Raw genomic sequence first — 19835 nt, 5'->3', positions numbered from 1 at the left:
AGTATGGATACAGATATGTGTATTGTTATGCTCTGCTCAGGTCTGCTACATTCTACCTCTACTGCACATATCTTGATTTGAGTCAACATTGTTTGGATAATTATCTGTGGCTGCAAAGAATGCAAAGCAACAAACCAGACCCGGACATGCAGGGCACATCCTGCATGTCCTCGCAATTTAGGCCCATTTTCAGGGCTACAGGCTACGCTCTTTAGATGTCAGTCACAGATTAACAGAAACACATTAACTTAGACAACCTTGACGTAGCTGATTTTGGTTCGCTACAGAGCTGTACTCGCTGTTTCTCTGGACTTTATATTCTCACACTATATATTCCCCTAAATAATGATGTTTGCCGGTTGCCACTCTATCTATCTACATTCTCCTGTATTTCCACAAAGCAGCCTAACCGAGCCACCATCACGATAATGTCTTTAGTCAGAGGAGTCACAGCGGTTGTTTACAGCTCGAGTATTGAGGACAGAAATATTCCTTATCCAGCCCACAGCTAGCAGCACCGGCCTTATGATATCACTATAGATAAGGCTGGACGTTGATACCAAGGATTTGTTATGAACTGCCCAGTATACAAGTCAGATAATGAAACAACTTTAAAGATCTGGTGTCTGAGGGATGCAAGTAATTCACAAATCAATGAACAGATTGGGACTACGTTCAGACACTGAGCTCAATTAAGAGCAGCAACAGCTTCAGACGGATAAGAAAGATCCAGTATGTTTTGCATAAGTGAGATTTCAATTTAGACTTTGACATGTTCTCTGTAAAGTCCATAGTTATTATTAGTCAAGCCATTACACGTCTGACAAGCTTTAAATTCCATTTTCAATCACAATCAGCAAATACACATCTTAAATACCGCGCCACATTTTTGGCATTAACACATAGGTGTAATTCATCATTTTATTTGAGCGTTATCTCCTGTAGCTCTTCTACGGTGAATACAGTATACTATATAGGGTGTTTGAAATCAATACAACTTAACTAATGAGACATTAGTGACATGACATGAGATCCTCGACACATTCAAGTGACTGCTCATTATGTGGTTTCGTAGGAGCGGCAAAATACCATCCAGTGTGTTGCTCCTGATTTACCACCAAACCGATATTAGTATTGTATAATAATGTAAACATTATCAAGAAGTACTAATTATTTTATCTTCATTTCTCAGCCCCCATTTTAGTTTGTTGGTCTGCTGCCTCTCGATGCCCCATTTGTAAGATATGCTCAATCAGCACACATTTAGTGTATCACTGTTGGCTCAAATAACGGGTGAAAAGAAGTTGCTCTCGCTCTCTTAAGCAGATTTATTGGTCATATTGAATAACAGCCATGCCACTTGTATACGTAGCATCTTCCTTTCTCAGTATTAATCCGTGAAAGTGAATTACACTGTTCCAACAAGAATCCAGTGTAGGCTGATAGAAATGAAACAGAAAGATCCTTTAAGCCCATTCAACCCTCTCACTGTTTTCAACTAACCCCACTTCATCTCAGTCCAGACCCCCCCTAATCCACAGTATTAAATTCCAATCTCTTTACATTTAAATATCACAGTCATCCTCAGCCTGTCGGATGATATGAAAGTGTCTAATAAAGGCCATTGGGAAATGGATATGGCTTTGCCTCATGTAACATCAATTTCTGTGTTTTTCTTTTTCATTCTTATTATCTTTAGCTTTCTTCTTGTTTTTAGTAGTCCTGGGTCAGTCCATTTCTGACCCAAGCAAATAATTGGGAAGCTAAAGGCGCACAGGGGCCCATGGGATATCCGAGAGTCGTTTAAACAAAACAAAATGCGTGTGTCTGGCCTCCTCACTGCTGTTCTGCTGTCATGACGATTCATTATTCCCTTTCAAACCTGCAGAGAAATGTCTTGATCCTAATCCCCTCATGTGGTTAAAAACCTGAATTACTATTGGATTTGTGTTCATTTAGGATGGCATTTTCTCATAATCAGCCTTAAGGGGAGAAAGCTATTGGGATCCATAAAGCCGAGCCCTGAGAGAAGTTGAATACGGCGCTGTAGACGTGTCCTTCCGTACCCTTCCCTGCTTCCTTCTCCTGCCTTTGCTGAGCAACTTTATTTAAATTCCCCCACTAGCCTTAGAAATGAAAGTAAGCATCTTGTAGCTGTCTGCTCACATTTATCGCTGCACCCCCACTGTTTCGAGATCCCTTGAACATTCAAGCGGTCGCTTATAGCTTGAAGGTCACAGGAGTTGTGTAGCATCTCATTCAGAGCTAACACCATGAAAGTGAATACCTTACAGTCACTGTTCCACTTGACATTTTTCTTGTATATTCATTTTCTTTATGTTGAATTGGTAGTAGGTGAACTGTATTACCTTGCACAACAGGCAAAGCCAAAATGCACAAATGGACTGATTTTGGTAGTGAGATACAGGCAAAAGAAAGTGTTAACATTTTAGTTTTAAGCATCCTTATTGGTCTCATTAATTGGGCTTCAGCCAGCGGGTTATAAGACAAGCGTGACTCCCCTTTTGTTATACCCTGCTACAACTGGTTGGTCTCAAGAGCTCTGCCCTATGGAATATTATCCTCAGACAAAAGCCCCGCTTCCCAGAAGGTTTGTGTTACTGACACATCCAGACTTTGAACAGCGTCTTGTTAGCAACAGCTGTAAAGTGAGCTTGTTTCTATTCTGTTGCTTTTTCTCAAGTTTATTCTCTCCCTCTTTCTCTCACTTTCACTTTCTGTTTCTCTTACTGTCTCGTTGTGCATGGGAGACGATCCCGAATAAATTAAAAGTAAAAGACTTTGAAGTTGGATACTTAGCCTCAGGGCATTCTGTTTAATTTTTGTTGTGGCGGCGCCGGCGGTTGAATTTGTGTTGTCGTAACTTCCCAGAGGAGATCCGCCACTGGACAATGTCATCTTATAAGCCGAGCGATGCAGTGAAGCATAAAAGTCATGTGTACATCTTAATATTTAGGAGGCAGTCTTCTCTGTCTCTAAAATATTATAAAATCTTCTTCTTCTCTTACTTTTTTTACTTGAATTTGACCTCAAGTAAAAGTCATTTTATTGTTCCTGTCACAGACTAACAATGAACTCCGCGCATGTCTCAGGTTGTGAACACATTACAATGTAATTGGATAACCGTAATATGATTTCACAAATTGCCAACTGCTAATTTGTCACAGTTAGAAATGAGTATTTGTGTTGTCGCCTTATAGACACAAATAATTGTATTTCTTTTTGTTGGTACTTTATGATGCAATTCTGTGTAATTTCATGGTTTGTCAATGTGAATTGATCTACAGACTGTGAACAGTGATGACTAGAGATTAAACTGTGACAGCAGTCTCAAACTTGAGTCGAATGTGTGTTCAGTAAACGCTTCATCATACGCAAGTCTCCCGTAAGAAAAAGGTATAGTTCTTTCTCCCACGATCCCTCTCTCTAATTGCCGTAGCTGCTGTAATATAATTAGGGTTCTGTCCTTTTTTTTGTGTCAAAGAGAAATGGGCTCATCTATAAAGGAATGAGACCTTGGAGCCCCTCAACACAATGAAGTCATATCAGGGGGTGGTGATCTAACCCAAGATGATGGGCTGTCAAGCAGCTGCAGTTGTAACTGTGCCAAGACGGATAGAATAAGGACTGAGGTAGTGACACATGGAGTGAGGGAGGAGACAGAAATCCAGGTTAGGGCGAGAGGAGACGTACTATAGAAAAGAGAGAAAGGTAAAGAGTGACAGAAAGACGGATAACGAGGGAAACGTAGAGAGTGACAGAAAGACGGATAACGAGGGAAAATAGAGCCACAGAAGACTGAATTAGAGGGCAGGCCAGACTGAAGCTACTCTGCCAAGCTGCACCTCTCAGCACGGGACTCATGCCTATTTCCATCCCATCAACCCCCTCCATCTCTGTCGCACTCTCTCTGTTCACTCTCATGACATGCCACGTCCATAGCTGAATCAGGGGATGGATGATATTACCTCATGCTAAGAGCCCTGCCTGTCCCAGCAAGCCCACATCATGTGCCTCAAGAAACTGAAATGCAATTTGTCAATTAATTCTGCGTCGTGTGTTCCTCTGCCTTCCCTTCTCTCATTCAACCCGTCTCTCCCCTCCGTCTCCCTTCCATGCCATTAAACTTATACAATGAGCAGTCGATAGATTACCAAAAGTGAATGTGGAAGTAACACCCATGGTTGGACATTTAAACTTAGCCTGGTTTATAACATACACACGTGTTTATTAAGTGGAGATGTATTGTAATGTTTGAATGGATGGTGCTACATATTTCTATATTTCTTAGCAACCGATTTACACATTACTAGCTACAATACGTCTATCTTCGTTAAAACACTACGTTTTAATGGGGCAACCTGGTTCAGTAAATCACTAGTTTGAAACTAGCTAGTAGTTACAGAGAACTAACTTACACACTCAGTCATTGATCTAGAAACAGCTGGTGAAACCCAATATTGATGTTTTTTCCAAGTTCCAAACTGTTACCATATCTGCTCTAGTAATGAATTTGACAGAATAAGCCATCATTTCAAATTAAAAAAATGATTTCCTTGTTTGCTTGACATTTCATTTAGCCACTTCCTACATGTTGCTAACCATCCAACACTTGCTGGGCCCCTCTGCCACTCATCAACCCTTCTGTGCCCCCATTCCTTCCTTTATCCATGTTTTTCTCCACACCCTCTCACTATCTCTGAGTGGTTCTAGCTGTCTTTGATGTCTGTTGTGTGTTTTAATGAGTTTGTTGTTGACGGTTGCTCTACCTCCCCCTCTTTCTCTCTGCCACCCATCTTGCCTGCTGGGCTGAAGCCACAGGAGTGCCAACACAAGTCAAGCAGAAACCTATCTACACACACACACACACACACACACACACACACACACACACACACACACACACACACACACACACAAAACAACCTTTTTATGGAGTGGATATACACAAACAAAGTGTAGTGCCTTTTTCACCTACATGTACAATCAGATGTCATCTGCATACACATACACAAATGCACGTTGTGTGATGTAAATGTATAAATGCAGATACACCTACTGAGTCACACACATAAAGACAGGCAGAGGCAGACACACACACACACACACACACACACACACACACACACACACACACACACACATCCATGCATGTATGTAGAGGACAGAGGAGTTTGTTTCACTGCAGTCTCGAGGGAGGCAGCTGTGTTCTGATGTATTAATCATCTTCGTCTCCAGCTTGCTAATTAATGACCCATCTGTCCCCTCTCACTGATGTTCCACTTCAAACTCCCTCATACACAAACACACACACGCACACACGCACACATACACACAGGCCTGCGAAACAACAACCGAATGCAAGTTCCAGTGATGTAACTCCAGCTCTACTGTGAGCCACACTCTCATCTGTATTCACGTAGAAGACCATAAGAAGAGTTATCAGGGAGGAGTTCTCCTCTTCAGTTGCGTTTAGGTGGCAGACGTTGTGCGTTCAGGCTTGTCTCCGTGTGTGTGTTTATGTGTGCACTCATGTCGGTGTGTGTGTGTGTTCGTAGGCTTATCAGGTGAGCCCGGGCAGAGTGTCAGATGCAGTAATGGAGGCTTCAAAGACAAGCGCTGCGGTGAGTTCCCTGGCTGCCTTTTTCCAACCCTCGTACCCTTCCTCCCCTTCCTCCCCTTCCTCCCCTTCCTCCCCTTCCTCCCCTTCCTCCCCTTCCTCCCCTATCCCTACATAGAGGCAGACAGGCACACAGGTAGACAACTTGATTGATAAAGAAGGGATGCAGACAAGGAGATAAGCAGGGAGATAAATACTTAAGTGGGTTGCAAAGTCAAACAGACAGCAGGCAGACAGAGTAAATCAGGCAGAGAAGTTATTGGAAAGCAGTGAGGCTGCCTGACAAACAGAACAGACAGACAGATGCACAGTCACAGTCAGAGACATGGCCAGGTGCTTGCCCTGCCCACCTTCCTTTCACTTGCATGAGTAGAGCTACTTCAAACACCCGCCGCTTGTCTGCTGCTTTGTTCTCCTCTTCTCTTTGCAGCTGTTGTTGTTGTTGTTGTTGTTTTTGTTGTGTTGATGCCCATCGTCGTCACCGCCGTCGAGGATTTGCTTCCTTTTGAACGGCAGTTCTATTTCTGGCTCACTATTTGCTCGTTTCCATTTTCATCTTTTGTACTGTATATGTGTTTGAGTGAGTTTTCTTTATGTGCGTGTGTCTTTTGTTTTACATTCGACAAACAGACACAGTTAAGGGATAGTAATTGAGTGTTTGATCATTGAAATTGCCAGTGGAGTTTGAATTTATTCTTCAGGTATCATGAGGTTGTTTTTGTGGCTTTAAAGTAAAGTATGTGAAGTTTCCTTAACAACAGCAATTAATAGTGTGGACTTGTCAGCGTAACCCTGATATTAACTATAGCTATAGAAATTATTTTATTATATAGTAACCTATGCTGTCTCATTGGCCTTCATAACATTTAGACCCATTTACTAAACTATTTGAAATTACCTGTTGCCAAACAGCAGATTTCATATGTTATAAAGCAACCATGATCAAAGGAAAAATATGGAAATTATTGTTTAACAGTGACCATTTATTTAGTTTCACACAACTCTACTTCATTACTGTTTTGTAGCTGACCCAAAAAGATGTATGTAAATTGATAATAATAATAATCTTTATCTGTCAGATCCTATAAATGTAATTAGATTTTATTTAATGCATAAGAATAGCACTAAGGTTAAAGCACAACCCAACAGCGTAGCACTTACAATCCTTCTGCTTTCAGTATAACTGTAAAAGAAGAGTGGATAGGAGGTAAATGTCAGGGCACTGATATCACCAAAAACATCACATTCTATGGCATGCTGTCGCCAGATATATGTAATAGAGAACAATTGATGTCTTATTTATTTTTTGTTTAATGAAAGATCCCAACTGCATGTTAAGAAATTATAATAAAAGTATCAGGTTTTGGCCCGTTTGTTAAAGTGAATGTTAAAAATGTAAAATACACAATGTCGTTGTGGCATCAATAACCTGATTTTCTGCACACTCTATACTTTATGTGCTAATGTTTGGCCTTGTCTTCCTGTCCCTTCTTCCTCCTCCTCCTCCTCCTCCTCCTCCTCCCTCCCAACAGCAAACCCTGGAGAACAACCTGACCAACCTGGTGAAGAGGAACAGCGAACTGGAGAACCAAATGGCAAAGCTCATCCAGATCTGTCAACAGGTTGAGGTATGCAACATGTCTTTTAAGTGTGTGTCTTTAGGAAAGCTTCAAGTTCTCATAACTGCCACTGTGACAGTCATTTAAACCATAGTGAGATTCTCAAAGGTTTTAGGGTAGTTTCAGGTCGGGAAAACAGGATGGCCATGAAGCTTCCTTTTAGCTCAATGGATATTTGTACAAGACTAGCATCCTAGTTTCAAAAGTAAATGGGTCACTTAACGCGTCTGCAACCCCACAAGAGCTACCCTGAATTTGATGTGTTTTCAGATTTAACATCCATAAAGCTCTCATCCAGCACTTCCAATGTGTCAAGCTTCAAAAACAATCAAAAGAAGCCGGTTTCAGTTTTATGGCCGCTGACCCAGGCCAGAAAGTTTTGAGGAATGAGGTCTTAACCTGCATGAATGTGTCTCTCTCTCTCTCTCTCTCTCTCTCTCTCTCTCTCTCTCTCTCTCTCTCTCTCTCTCTCTCTCTCTCTCTCTTGAACAGAGAAACCATAAACACCCCCAAGCCTGTTACTGTTATTGATTATATACAGTTTACTGACTTTGCTATTGGTGACTGCTCTGATGCCACGCTCCTTACACTTTGTCTATTACTCTGGAACATTTCTGATTGAAGAATGGTACTCCCCCCCCCCCCCCCCCCCCCCCCCCACACACACACACACACACACACACACACTCCTGGATCATTATTCTGGTATTGCCGGCAATAAAATCAGTGCCCCATTCTTTCAGCTCCCTTCACTAGCTTCGGATCACATATTGATTATTTTTTCAAACGATTTATATTGAAGGATTATTACCTGGAAGCCAAAGACGAGAGGAAACTATGGCAAAGAAACAGAGCAGAATAATGACCTAAATGTATTTCTAAAATCTCTTTTATCTTTTACTTCTTTATCTTTACAATCACTGAAATATATTTGTGCAGAATGATCTTGTTATCTGTGATTTGATCCGGTGACTGACGCAATGCACTGCCATCAAAAATGTACACTAGATACCAGTTAGGCTCTCTGTGACCGCTTGTATTTTGCCGATGGTAGCTCTCCAAATAATCTGACTCAAACCGTGACTCAAGTAACAAAGGAGGAGCTGGAGTAGCTCTCAGCGACCATCCACCCTCAAGCTGTTTAAAGGGGCAGTTATGTAATTCAGACAACTTCAAACATTGGAATGACCACTTCAATGACCACTTCAATGTGGGCAAAGCTACTACCAAAAGCATGTGTGCAATATTCCCTACTTTCAAGGTGCTTAAAGATTAATGTAATGCTTTTACTCTGTGCCTCTTCAAGGTCATTGTCTCAACTGTGCCTTGTAATGCTATGAGGTTTGGTTACTGTTGCAACACTCAGCAGTTTAAGTCCACCAGGAAGCACTCATACAGGAAATGTACGCTCCTGATTCAAATCAGATAAAATTATCTGTCAAATGGAATATGTCCTCCAAGTAAAAACTATATTTGATTAGTTACAAGCCAGCAATGTTTTACAGCTTCCTCGCTCTAATTTATTGACAACCTTGGAGGAGGAGGTGTAATCCATTCCTGTCAGCCAGTCTTGTCAATGCTGACCTCTTCAATTTGGGTTTGTGCTGTGGTTTGATGGAGGTACTGTGTAGATCCAGCCACAGAGTACTAATGCTTTGCCTCCTAGCACTGCACTGCTAACATGTGCAACACACACACACACACACACACACACACACACACACACACACACACACACACACACACTTTCTGTCTTAATGCACTCGCTCTTAATAAACGCCATCATTTCTCTGAGAGTTGACATTAATGGCCACAGAGGACAAATGCACTTTGGTGCCGCCATCACTCTGCTTGCGGTTCATTTCTTAGTAGCCGGGCCTGACTCCCATTTTCTCACAGTCACTCTGAGGTCTACGAACAACAAGTCATGCAGCCGCTCACCCAATCAAAATTAAATGATCACTGCGTGATTCATTAAGTACAGACAAACTGTTCATCAACAACTCATGGAGAGGGGGGGGGGGGAAAAAAGTTTGTCTTCATATTGTCTCCGTCTGCATACCAATGCTGTGGTACGGGCAACGGCAGAATCTCATCACTTATTCATCTAAATGAAATGAGGCGCGAAAGCATGGGGGGGAACATGCTCCAATGACTCTTAATCAAATCATTAAAAAAGAACCTATATGTTTTCCCGCCTTGTTTGTACGCATACACAGCTATTCTCCTGTGTCAATGTCAAGAGGCTAGTTTAATGATGGACCTGAGGATTGAGGGAAAGTAATGTTTTCAGGTGAGCTCACATTAATGTGGCTCTGTAGAGTAGAGTGGAGGAGAGGAGAGGGGAAACGAGGACAAATGAGGAAACTAAGATGGAGAAATATGGAAATGTTAGAACAGTAGGGGGAAGAGTGAAGTGGGAACGAGGACGTGAGTGTTAGCGTGACAACCAATGATCTCTTTGACCGAAGCAGATACAGGCACGATGCGGAAGAAAACGCTCAGCAATAATGCAATACAACACAGATAGGGAATTTTAAAAAAGGAAAATGAGAGAGATTTGGTGGAGAGAGAGAAGTGTGTGCACAAAGTAAGAAATCTCTGAAGGGCTTTGAGCATGACCTGGTTTCGTCTCCTCCTTGTTTGCATCATATTGTATTGGTGCCGAAGATATGATCAAACACAGTGTGAGTCAGCTTTCAGTTTGTCAGCGGTGCAGCCCTGTTCTCCAGGGGTTCTCTTTGGGGAGTTATCTTCTCTTCAGTCTATGGAAAGATTAAATGACTCGACTTATCGCAGTATTTGGTGTAGGATTGTTAAATATGTCGCTGCGCTTAATGACATTCAGAAAAATGTTCCGCATTCTTGAAAACATTGAGCAAATGGCATGACTCTTGAGTATGTGCAATGATTGTTTGTTTAAATAACACTCTGTTATCTATTCAATGCCATAGCTGGCTGGATATTATTAGGCAGCGGGGAAGAGATACTCAGTGAGAGCATTTGCCCCAAAAAACACTCTGTTATTGAATGGATGTTGATACAATGGCATCTGCTGTTAAATGTAGAGCCAAAGTAAAAGATGAGATGACAGCGAAAATGTTTTTATTTTTTATTTTTATCCGGCTGCAGTGTATGCGCAAAACGGGCAACTGAGTTCACCTGTCCGGAAGAGTTAGCAGCTACGATGTTGCCTGCATTGTCGTGGACACATGCGGCCACTTTCGCCATTCAAGAACTCTCGTACTGGACGAGCTCATCTCATTTGAGTGACAAGCCGCTCCTTTTTAAGCATTTGATAGCATTAATTTGTCAACATTCTTATTGCCGGTTTAAAGGTTAATTATTAACTTCCCTCGCAGCATTTTCTGTCTTTCCATCTGTCCCACTTTATCTCACTCTTACGCTCTATGAGGGTTCAGCTCTCTTGAAACACAGATTGTGTTTTGACGAGGCCTGATCTTTGACAGCTTTTTAATGAGGGCTGTCCCTAATAAGCGTACGTTGCCTAACTCATGTGTGTCACTGTAGGTAACTCCTCAACCAGACACAGCTAATGTGGAGTAAGCATTGTTTGAGGAAGCAGTCAAAGCAGCAGACATTTTTTTGCCAAGCCCTGGAATTGTTTTGCCAGCTGGGAGGAAACTAAATTAGCTCACTGATAAGGTTGTAAGTGTGTGCGTATTAGGACTGATGGAAAAAGGAAAGCATCGGATCAAACAGAAGTCCTGTGGGTTTTAATGCTCAGACATGTATGTCTACTGATTAAACATTGAGCTGTAAGTAATAAGCCCGACCTGTCTAGGTTTACGTACAAGGTTTATGTTATCGCACTGTGTGCAGAATATGAATCAGCCGGGCTGAGATGGCTGTAATGCTGCCTAATCCCTTGTATCGGGTCTCATTTCGCCCGTCTTTACCTTTCTACCAGAGCGACAGTGAGATCGAACAGTCTGCTGGTGTTGTTTGTCTTTGCTATGTTTTCTAAAGCCATTTGCGGTTCAACTTTCAGACAAAGATGAGGACACCAATGCAGTGGGCTGATTGCATATAACCAAAGTAATTCTCGCCTTCATACAGTTGTTATTGTACGTTTGTGATTTTCGACAGATGGCCACACCATTTTTTCATTTCTAAATCTATATATTTTTCCTCCCATCTGTCGAGTCCATTCATTTTATTGAAAAAGCATCAATGCTTTAAGCCAAATGCTAACGTCAGCATGCTAACATGCTCAAGTTTAGCAGGTATAATGTTTACCATGACTTTCTTAGTTTGATACATTTGATACTAAAGCACTAAACATTATGTACGACTGAGGCTGACGGGTATGTCATTACTTTTGCAGGTATTTGAACAGATTGAAATTTCGACCGCTAGATTTCAAAGTCAGAGGATCATCAAAGTATTTTAGAATATATTGTTTGGGAATTAAGTCTGTAATAATATTGTGCCAAATGATCTAGTAGATGTTGAGATCTTTGCCGTCAGCTAATGTGGCTAAAAAGACTCAATGTACCTCGTTAACAGGACTGTCTGGGTTTATCTGCAAACACATATAGTATATATGTTAATCTATGATAATATCTAAATATATAATATAAAGATTAATCAGTGATTAATGTTACGTAGATGAATCTGGCTATGTAGCCTATAAAAGTGTACATGAACTTTGTCATACCTCAAATCTTTGCCAGTGAAGCATTTCCAGTGATCACCTCTTTCTGACATAACATCCATGATATATGTCTGGCAGTTTCTTGTACTCCATCCATAAGGCCCTTCTTCTCTGTTGTAGAGCTAGGTGCCACTCGGGTGTCATAAATCTCTGGGAACTATCCCAGAATCTGTGGACAGCATCAGAGAAGAAGCTGACAGACTGAATCCTTGCATCCATTTGAGAAGATCCTGTCTGAGATACAAAGGCCACTGACGGGGGGGGGGGGGGAGAACATTGAAGTGGTCAGTGAGAATAGAATGGGGACCAGAGGTTTAATAGAAAGAAGTGGAAGAAAGTGAAGTGGGATAGGAGGCAGGAGAGGCTGATAGGAGTGGAATGAGCACAGAATTGATTCAAGATGTGAAAGTTTTGGTGTCAGCGAGAGGTTAACTGCTGTTACGAACCTGACCTATTCCTCACTAACTTTGAATGAGAGCCACTTTGGCTAGAATAGGTTGTTCTGCAAGCCATGCATTGTTCAAGTGTCTGTGCTTGTTGTCTGCAACATGCTGAAGTCGCTGGGTGTGCTGCAGGGCACTGCAATATGTTTACAATATTAATATATATACCACAATATGTCGAATGTGTGCATAATCACATCTGAATAAATAATGTCCAGTGCTTTAAAATGTGTTCTAATGTGTTTTCAAGTTTTTAATTAAATTTTAATAAGAGCTAAGCTTGAGTTATCTCCCAGACTCAGCGCAACCATAGATTTGGCTCTGCCAGTTAATGAAAGTAATCTATGTTGGTTGTGCTCTGGTGGCCTGGGAGGGGAAGGCTAGTATGATTTTTACAAATACAAAGTGTTGAGATGTCACAATTTCTTTAAGGGGGGGGGGGGCACTTTTAAAAGCATAATACCTCAGACAACAGGGGTCTCCTTTTGTGTAAATTAAACCACACTCTATCTTTCCTCTTCAAATTCCTTTAAGTTTCCTCAACTTTCAAAAATGTTACTTTACTTTTTCAAAATATGACATACTGTTATTATGTATCTGCTCAACACTTCCTTGGACCTACATAGTGCACACAGTGAATGACGGTATTAAAATCCAACTTAGTTTACCATTATATCAATTTTATTATATGTCGTGGAGACATTTTGTACACCTGCCATACTCGGTATGTATGGAAACTTTGGGATCTCCACAAAATAAAGTTGTGCGAGTTTGAACAGCGCTCGTTAACGCATCATGAGTTTGTAAAGATTCACAGTTTTAAGAAAAATTAATTGGGATTTGTCATGTCAGGGTGGACGGGTAAATAAGCATTGTTTGCCAGGGTTTGTGAAGTTATTATGGTGTTGCAGCTGTGACACATAGCTTTATCGAGACTGAATGAGAATTGCAACAACGTTAAAACTCACACACACAATTCAGTTCATCTATCTGGAGTCAACAGATTTTCTCAAAGTAGTGAGAGACTACGCTGTTAAATCACATTATCAGGGGAATGTGAGACTTGCCCTCCTCCATTTCGATTCCTGCCCACCTCTGTATGATGGACAGCAGCTGAATGTCTCTGCTTGGCCACACACACACACATCAGCCGCGTCATTATTTGCTGAAACGGCACAGAGTGGGTGTTAAATGGTGTATTTTCTTTAGCTGTGGAGCTCATTTTATTTCATTTTAAGCTTGTAAGTAATAAAGGACTTATTTCCACGGAAGGAAAATATGGATGATAAATTTAATCTCGACATAATGCGGCAGCAGAACTCAGCCTAATGATGTATGGGAGCATATGTGCTCAATGTAACCCTCCTGTGGTAAAGTTATTCTTCCTGATTTATGTTTGTAATGGACAACTCTTTTGATTTAATGTGTCTGCTGTCAGATCTCACTATGTGGGCTACGTTGTGATCATAGTCTACATTGGCTTATTTAATACTATTAGGTTGCTAATTATGTCTGCATCTCCTTAATAGAGTTTAATTATGGCAGCTGTGATGGGGTTTTTTTTTTTATTCAATTTTTTATTTGGCCTTGTGAGATGATGAGTGGATGTTACTGAATGTGGTGCACTTAAATGTCAGCTTCATTACCGTAAAGATTCATGTGCAGCTGAGTGAGAATGCATGTGCATTAACAGGATTAATTGATAAGATAGGACTGATCTTGTCTGCTTAATTTGTGTACAATAATCCCAATATGAAATGGCATTCCCAATTAGTTTAAATATCATAAATATCATCAACCAATAAGGTCACTTTATTGTACTTTCTGGCATCTTAAATGAACACACAGACCGTTTTCCTTCAGTCCATCTCAGTCAGTGTTTTCACATCCTTCTTGATAGCAGGAGTAGCTGGAAAGCCTTTGACTGAAAGTGTTTTCAATCTTGCTGTGGTTGTTCATCACATATTCCAATAATAGAGCTATACTTTAACGTGGAGTTGGCAATATGTGTTCAGTGCACCTGCATGATGAATAGGGAGATGCGCAGTAGGTGACAGTGTGTGTGTAACAGGGAGTGGATAATAATGTCAGGAGCTGGCAGAGGAGGAGGAAGTTTTGAGTGAGGTGAAAGAGGAGGAGGACGGAGATTGTTTCCATAACTCTAAGCCGCCAAGTAGCTCAGACGTAATTCACAGTGATCCTGGACGGCCGCATTTATCCTGCTTAATTACTAACCTGCAGTCATAAGATTGCTCTTTGCAGAAGTGTGTGTGTGTGTGTGTGTGTGTGTGTGTGTGTGTGTGTGTGTGTGTGTGTGTGTGTGTGTGTGTGTGAGAGAGTGTGAATAATGAGGCTTAAGTGGATTGGCGCGTTGTAATGAGCTTTGTGGAGTGATGAGTGGAACTTGCTTGTTGGGGTAAGTATTTTGATAGTCTGCAGCATGACAGTAAGTCACAACCCTGTCAAAGTTAAGGACGAGGAAAGTAATGAAAAGAAGATGGATCTCTCTGTGGACGGTGTTTAGTTTCATACTGTACTCAGTATGAGTATGCACTAAATTCAATTAAATGACCTTATTCTTATCGGTAAATAGTATAGTGACAAAATGCACAGGTGGCAAAAATGTTTATAATGATGTGATTAAAAACTCATTGGAGACCATCAATGAGATACTTAACGACTAAAGAGTAGCAATAAAACAAAACTTTGCTGTCTCACACAAAACTATTATTACTTTACAGTATACTGTTAAAATGGTAAATGGACTGTTTTTATATAGCGCTTCTCCAATCTTTACGATCACTCAAAGCGCTTTACAACACATGTCAGCTTTCACCCATTCACACACATTCATACAGAGCCAGAGGCTACCATACAAGGTGCACATCAGCTCGTCAGTAGGGATAACCAATCACACACACTCACACACCGTTCCATCGGGAGCAATTTGGGGTTCAGTATCTTGCCCAAGGACACTTCCACATGCTGACTGGATGGAACCACCGACCCTCTGACCACTGGACGACCACGCTACCTCTTGAGCCGCAGCCGCCACATAATGTGATTAAATCTCAAATTAAAATACAGATGTATCTGGTTTAATCTGTGATTTTATTATAATCATTGCATCACTTTAAGATTGCCACATCCAGTCAGAGCCGTGAAAGGGTCTCTCCTCACACATGTTTCTGGTTTGCCAGCTCAGCGGTATTCTTGCTACATTCAGTACACTGCAGAAAATACTCACCGGTGCTTTTATGACAACCAACAATAATCTAGTCTGTTGTGAAGCCAATAAAGTAGCAGTGTTGTTTGTGAATGTTTGTAAGGCCTTCCTTGATGGTGACTATATATTTGTATATTAGTAGGTGTGACTTTTCTGGATACTTCTCAAGCTGCCAGTTTGAGTGAAAGCTTCCCACGGTCTCAAATTGGCACCCGCAGACAATATAATGGTAACTCCTGTCATCACTGTGCCGGAGTTGCACTCACAGTAACAACTCTATGTGAGTACAACTTTGGGGCAACTTTATCTTAGAGGGCGCATCAGAGCTTTAAATCAGTGTACAACTACATAGAGTACAGTTTGTATGTGGAAATCCTGATAGGGTGGAGCTGTTGCAGCAGATAAAGCAGTGATAAGATTTCGCTCAGTGCGATTTGTGGTGGCCAATCATAACACTCAGGGGAGCAATGTGGTTTCTAATTCACAAGTTTGTGTTTGCAGACCTTCAGATTACAATCGCTGGTGAAACAGCAACCACATCCAACTCAATGGAAAACCATCAGTCCCTCAGTTTTGACGGGTCACACGTCCCTCTGCGGTGAAGCAGGAGCAGGACATGGGAACTGTTTTCACTTGGTGTAGTTATAAGTGTATTTCACAACTGGCAAAACTGTTGGTAGTGGTTCAGCGTTCCAATTCCGCAAACACCCTTAGTGTCTGAGTAACACCCACGCATCCACACAAGTTTGAAGTTGCTCGCTGTTCATTTAATGTTAGCCTGAAATAGTGAACTGATGAAGAGTTGCCTTGGCAACTTTAGTCCTAAAATCATCACAGAATCTATTTAATCGGTGGCGTGGAAGAAAATGTTGTCAGTGACTTAATAAGTGTCTACACGGGCCCTTTTCTTGGGAGCTTTTTTTAATAAATAGTTGAATATTCCAACAATCCTCAACATATTTCTTGTTCATAATGAGGGAAATTAATCTGACGGTAGTGTTACGTAAAAGAATAAGCGGTGGTTTAAATCTAGCAGCAATGTACCCATGTTTAAGAGTTATGATAGACTTTCCCTCCAGCGAAAGAACAGAACATTTTAGAGAATGAAAAATGTAATTTCTCATCACCCTCAGTGCCCACTAAAATGGACCAATCTTTGTCGTTATGCATTTCAAGGATTCCCGCATCAATGTATGCTTTGTAATGTAAAATGATTTCTTGTTGTTCCAGTGACAATAAAAAAAGAGTTGTAAAACAATTATCTGAGTTCATCACAAGTTGATTCCAATCCAGGAGCACATCTTGTTAATGGCAGCTTTTCCTTGTGTGCAGAATGCATAATGAAATGGAAAATTAAATGACGTGCTCTGCATGTAAGTGATGATATGAATCGTCATGGCAGCCTATCCAGAAGTCTTCCATAGCTCCCTGCAAACAAAGAGGAAGAAAACGTAGCATGAATTGTTTTTTGTTTTAAATGTAACAACATGGCAGGTTCTTGCGATTTGTAGTCGGTGTGTTAGCAAGCAACACTCATGTTCTTGTGCGTACCTGCTTTTGTCTCCAGGTGAACACAGCCATGCATGAAGCCAAGCTGGTGGAGGAGTGTGACGAACTAGTGGAGATCATCCGCCAGAGAAAACAGGTCATTGCTGTGAAGATCAAAGAATCCAAGGTAAAGTATTTACCAAGATGCCTTTTAAACTTTTTCAGTATTTGGCTGGAGAGATATTTTAGTAGTTAAAGCTGCATTGAACAAAGACGCAATGTAAATGGATGCAAGTCAACTAATTCACCGGCCTTGTTAGCTCTGGTTTTGTCTCAACCAACTCCTGAGTGTCGTTTGATGGCAGGCAGGTAGAAGTGGTGATGATGGTGAGACTAAACCATATAATGTATCTATGTGTACACGAGCCTTGAAACTAAAGCAGGGAGCTAACAGTGGCTGAACAGCTCCATGGAGATGCATAGTTTATGGAAAATGATCTGTTTTGCAGACAGATTTGGAGTTTATTGAATTCACATTCTTTCATTAGTACATCAATTCAAACGCTTACGTCTTTCTGCCAATTGAAGCAGCCAAATTGGCAAATAAATATTTAAGGAACTCACCTCTGAGTCTGGTAGAGAAACAGTGGCTTTATACAAGACAATGAATATGAGAGCAGCGCCGTGGACAGAATATATTCATCCAAGTCTCTGTGTTGTTGTTTTTTAAGGCAGACTGCTGTAGTTGCCCACTTGTTGATAACCAAACACACATCAGAGAGAGAGCAGTAATGGCTTAAATATGTAGGCAGCCAACATGAATGGGTGTGTGGAGAAAAAAAATCTGATGTTGCAGCGAAGACTGTTGTGAACTGCCTGCAGAATTTACTGTACAGACATCTACAGTGTGTGTGTGTGTGCGTGTGTGTGTGCGTGTGGACACTTTATGGGTGGTTTGTTGACGGACGAGTGTTTCAAGACAGAGGCAAACTCTTAATCTCACCCTCCCAGAGGTGAAGTTTTAAGTGCTTGTGGAAGATCCTCTGAGGCAGCAAGAAAGAGCTTTGTCGAGAGATGAAAGATTTCCAAACGCTGAACCCAAGGACTGAAGTAGGTGTGTGAGTGTGTGTATGGGTGAGAGAGAACAAGTGTGTCAGAGTGTGTCCGCAGTGATTGCAGACAAGGAGCCAGGTTTGTTCTCCTGAGAGTCTGGGTCTGTAAAAGGCTGTCTGGTAGAGGGTGGAGGAGGGAGATGCAGGAGACTGAGGAAAGAGGAGAGTACACATAAAACACTACAGGAGCGCTTGATTGACGTCAGCCTGCAGGTGATCTGTTAATATTTGAGGCTGTTGAAAGGTCAAGAAAGATGAATGAAATGCACCTTGAGTAATTCAAATAATCACAGGTGGGTGGAAATGGATATGTGCGCGAGAGGAAAGGAGACCACTGTAGGTCAAGTGAATGTCGGTCGTTTTAGGCTTTTTAGCTAAGAAAAAAAAACCTGTTTTAGTTAAGAACAGTGTCGGAAAGGGAAGTGTACAGAGGTGACTCTGCAGCAGAATAACAGGATTATGCATGTGTGATCATGGTTAGCAGAGCTGTGCAAGGTGCTCCCATTCTCTCTCTAAGGGGACTCAGCAGTCATGCCTAATCTCTCCTGCCCAAACAAAACACACACTTTTCCCATGTTTATCATGTGACTCTGCTTGTCTTCCCCCCCCCCCCCCCCCCCTTCTCTGCTTCTTATTCTGAAAACTATTTAAACTCCTTTAGAGCCTTGAGGATTAACAACTCAAATCTGTTGAGGGTGTTAAGACAAATCACTTGATTTCTAAAAACAGCTGCACTTTTACCTTCAGTTCACAAGGTTATGGCTCGTAGAGTTGATAAACAATAAGTCAAACAGTCTGTTTACATTTACCTGACAATGACTTTTTGTGGCTATGCCAATTACGATTGCTGTGTCTCAAAAGGAATGGCAGAAGCAGCGTGACTTTGTTACGGCACCAAAATCCTCTTAGGGTGGAGGTTGCGGTGGATGTTTGGGTGTACAAAGCTTGTGACTTTGACTGCTGGTCGCATCCAGCTTCCTGCGCACAGTCGAAGCTGGTTTCTATTAACCTTAACCACAATCTTTCATGGAAATTACTCAAAGGAATAGTTTGGGAAATATGTTTGTTTGCGCTCTCGTCATTAATACCACTCTCAATGTCTATAGCCTACAGTGAATACACAGTAGCTTAGAGCTGGAGCCAGTTAGTTTAGCTTAGCATAGAATTAGCATAGAGTCTAGCCTAGCTTAGTTAGCTACTGCTTATCTTTAGCGACACACAAATATTGAGCACTGAACACATTTTTGTTTGTTAACTTATTCCTTGCGCGTTAATAATTAGAGTCTACAAAATATAATGTATATGCTTGCAAAATATATTGTGTATTATACTGTGCTCAAAATATCCCATCGTCCCAAAATCTAAGCTACAGTATGATTAGACTTTTATATTTCAGTTTAGACAAGGTTGTTGCACAGACAGACAGACAGACAGACACACACAGACACACAGACACACACACACACACAGACACACGCACACACAGACACACACAGACACACGCACACACGCACACACAGATCATGCCATATTGTCCATTATTCTGAGAGAGAAGGAGTAATCATCTCTAAAATTGTTTGCGGCACAAATAATAACCCATCCATTAAACCTGTCTCTCCTCTCTGTTC

General features: G+C 41.3%; 1 protein-coding gene across 5 annotated transcripts in view; it reads left to right on the top strand.

Moving 5' to 3' along the window:
* The window catches only part of mid2 (midline 2), a 139199-nt gene that overhangs the window by 85985 nt on the left and 33379 nt on the right, over positions 1 to 19835 (top strand). For 4 of the 5 annotated variants that reach the window (XM_029441492.1, XM_029441490.1, XM_029441493.1 and 1 more), the window contains 3 exons: positions 5580 to 5645; positions 7174 to 7269; positions 17175 to 17282. In XM_029441492.1, coding sequence (XP_029297352.1) covers positions 5580 to 5645; positions 7174 to 7269; positions 17175 to 17282 — 270 coding nt within the window. The remainder of the gene's footprint in view (positions 1 to 5579; positions 5646 to 7173; positions 7270 to 17174; positions 17283 to 19835) is intronic. The other variant, XM_029441494.1, reaches the window with a different exon arrangement.

The sequence above is a fragment of the Cottoperca gobio genome, chromosome 10 (assembly GCF_900634415.1).
Source record: "Cottoperca gobio chromosome 10, fCotGob3.1, whole genome shotgun sequence".
NCBI classification, from domain to species: Eukaryota; Metazoa; Chordata; class Actinopteri; order Perciformes; family Bovichtidae; genus Cottoperca; species Cottoperca gobio.
The sequence above is the reverse complement of the archived record's forward strand: the minus strand, read 5'-3'. Positions and strand labels throughout refer to the sequence as shown.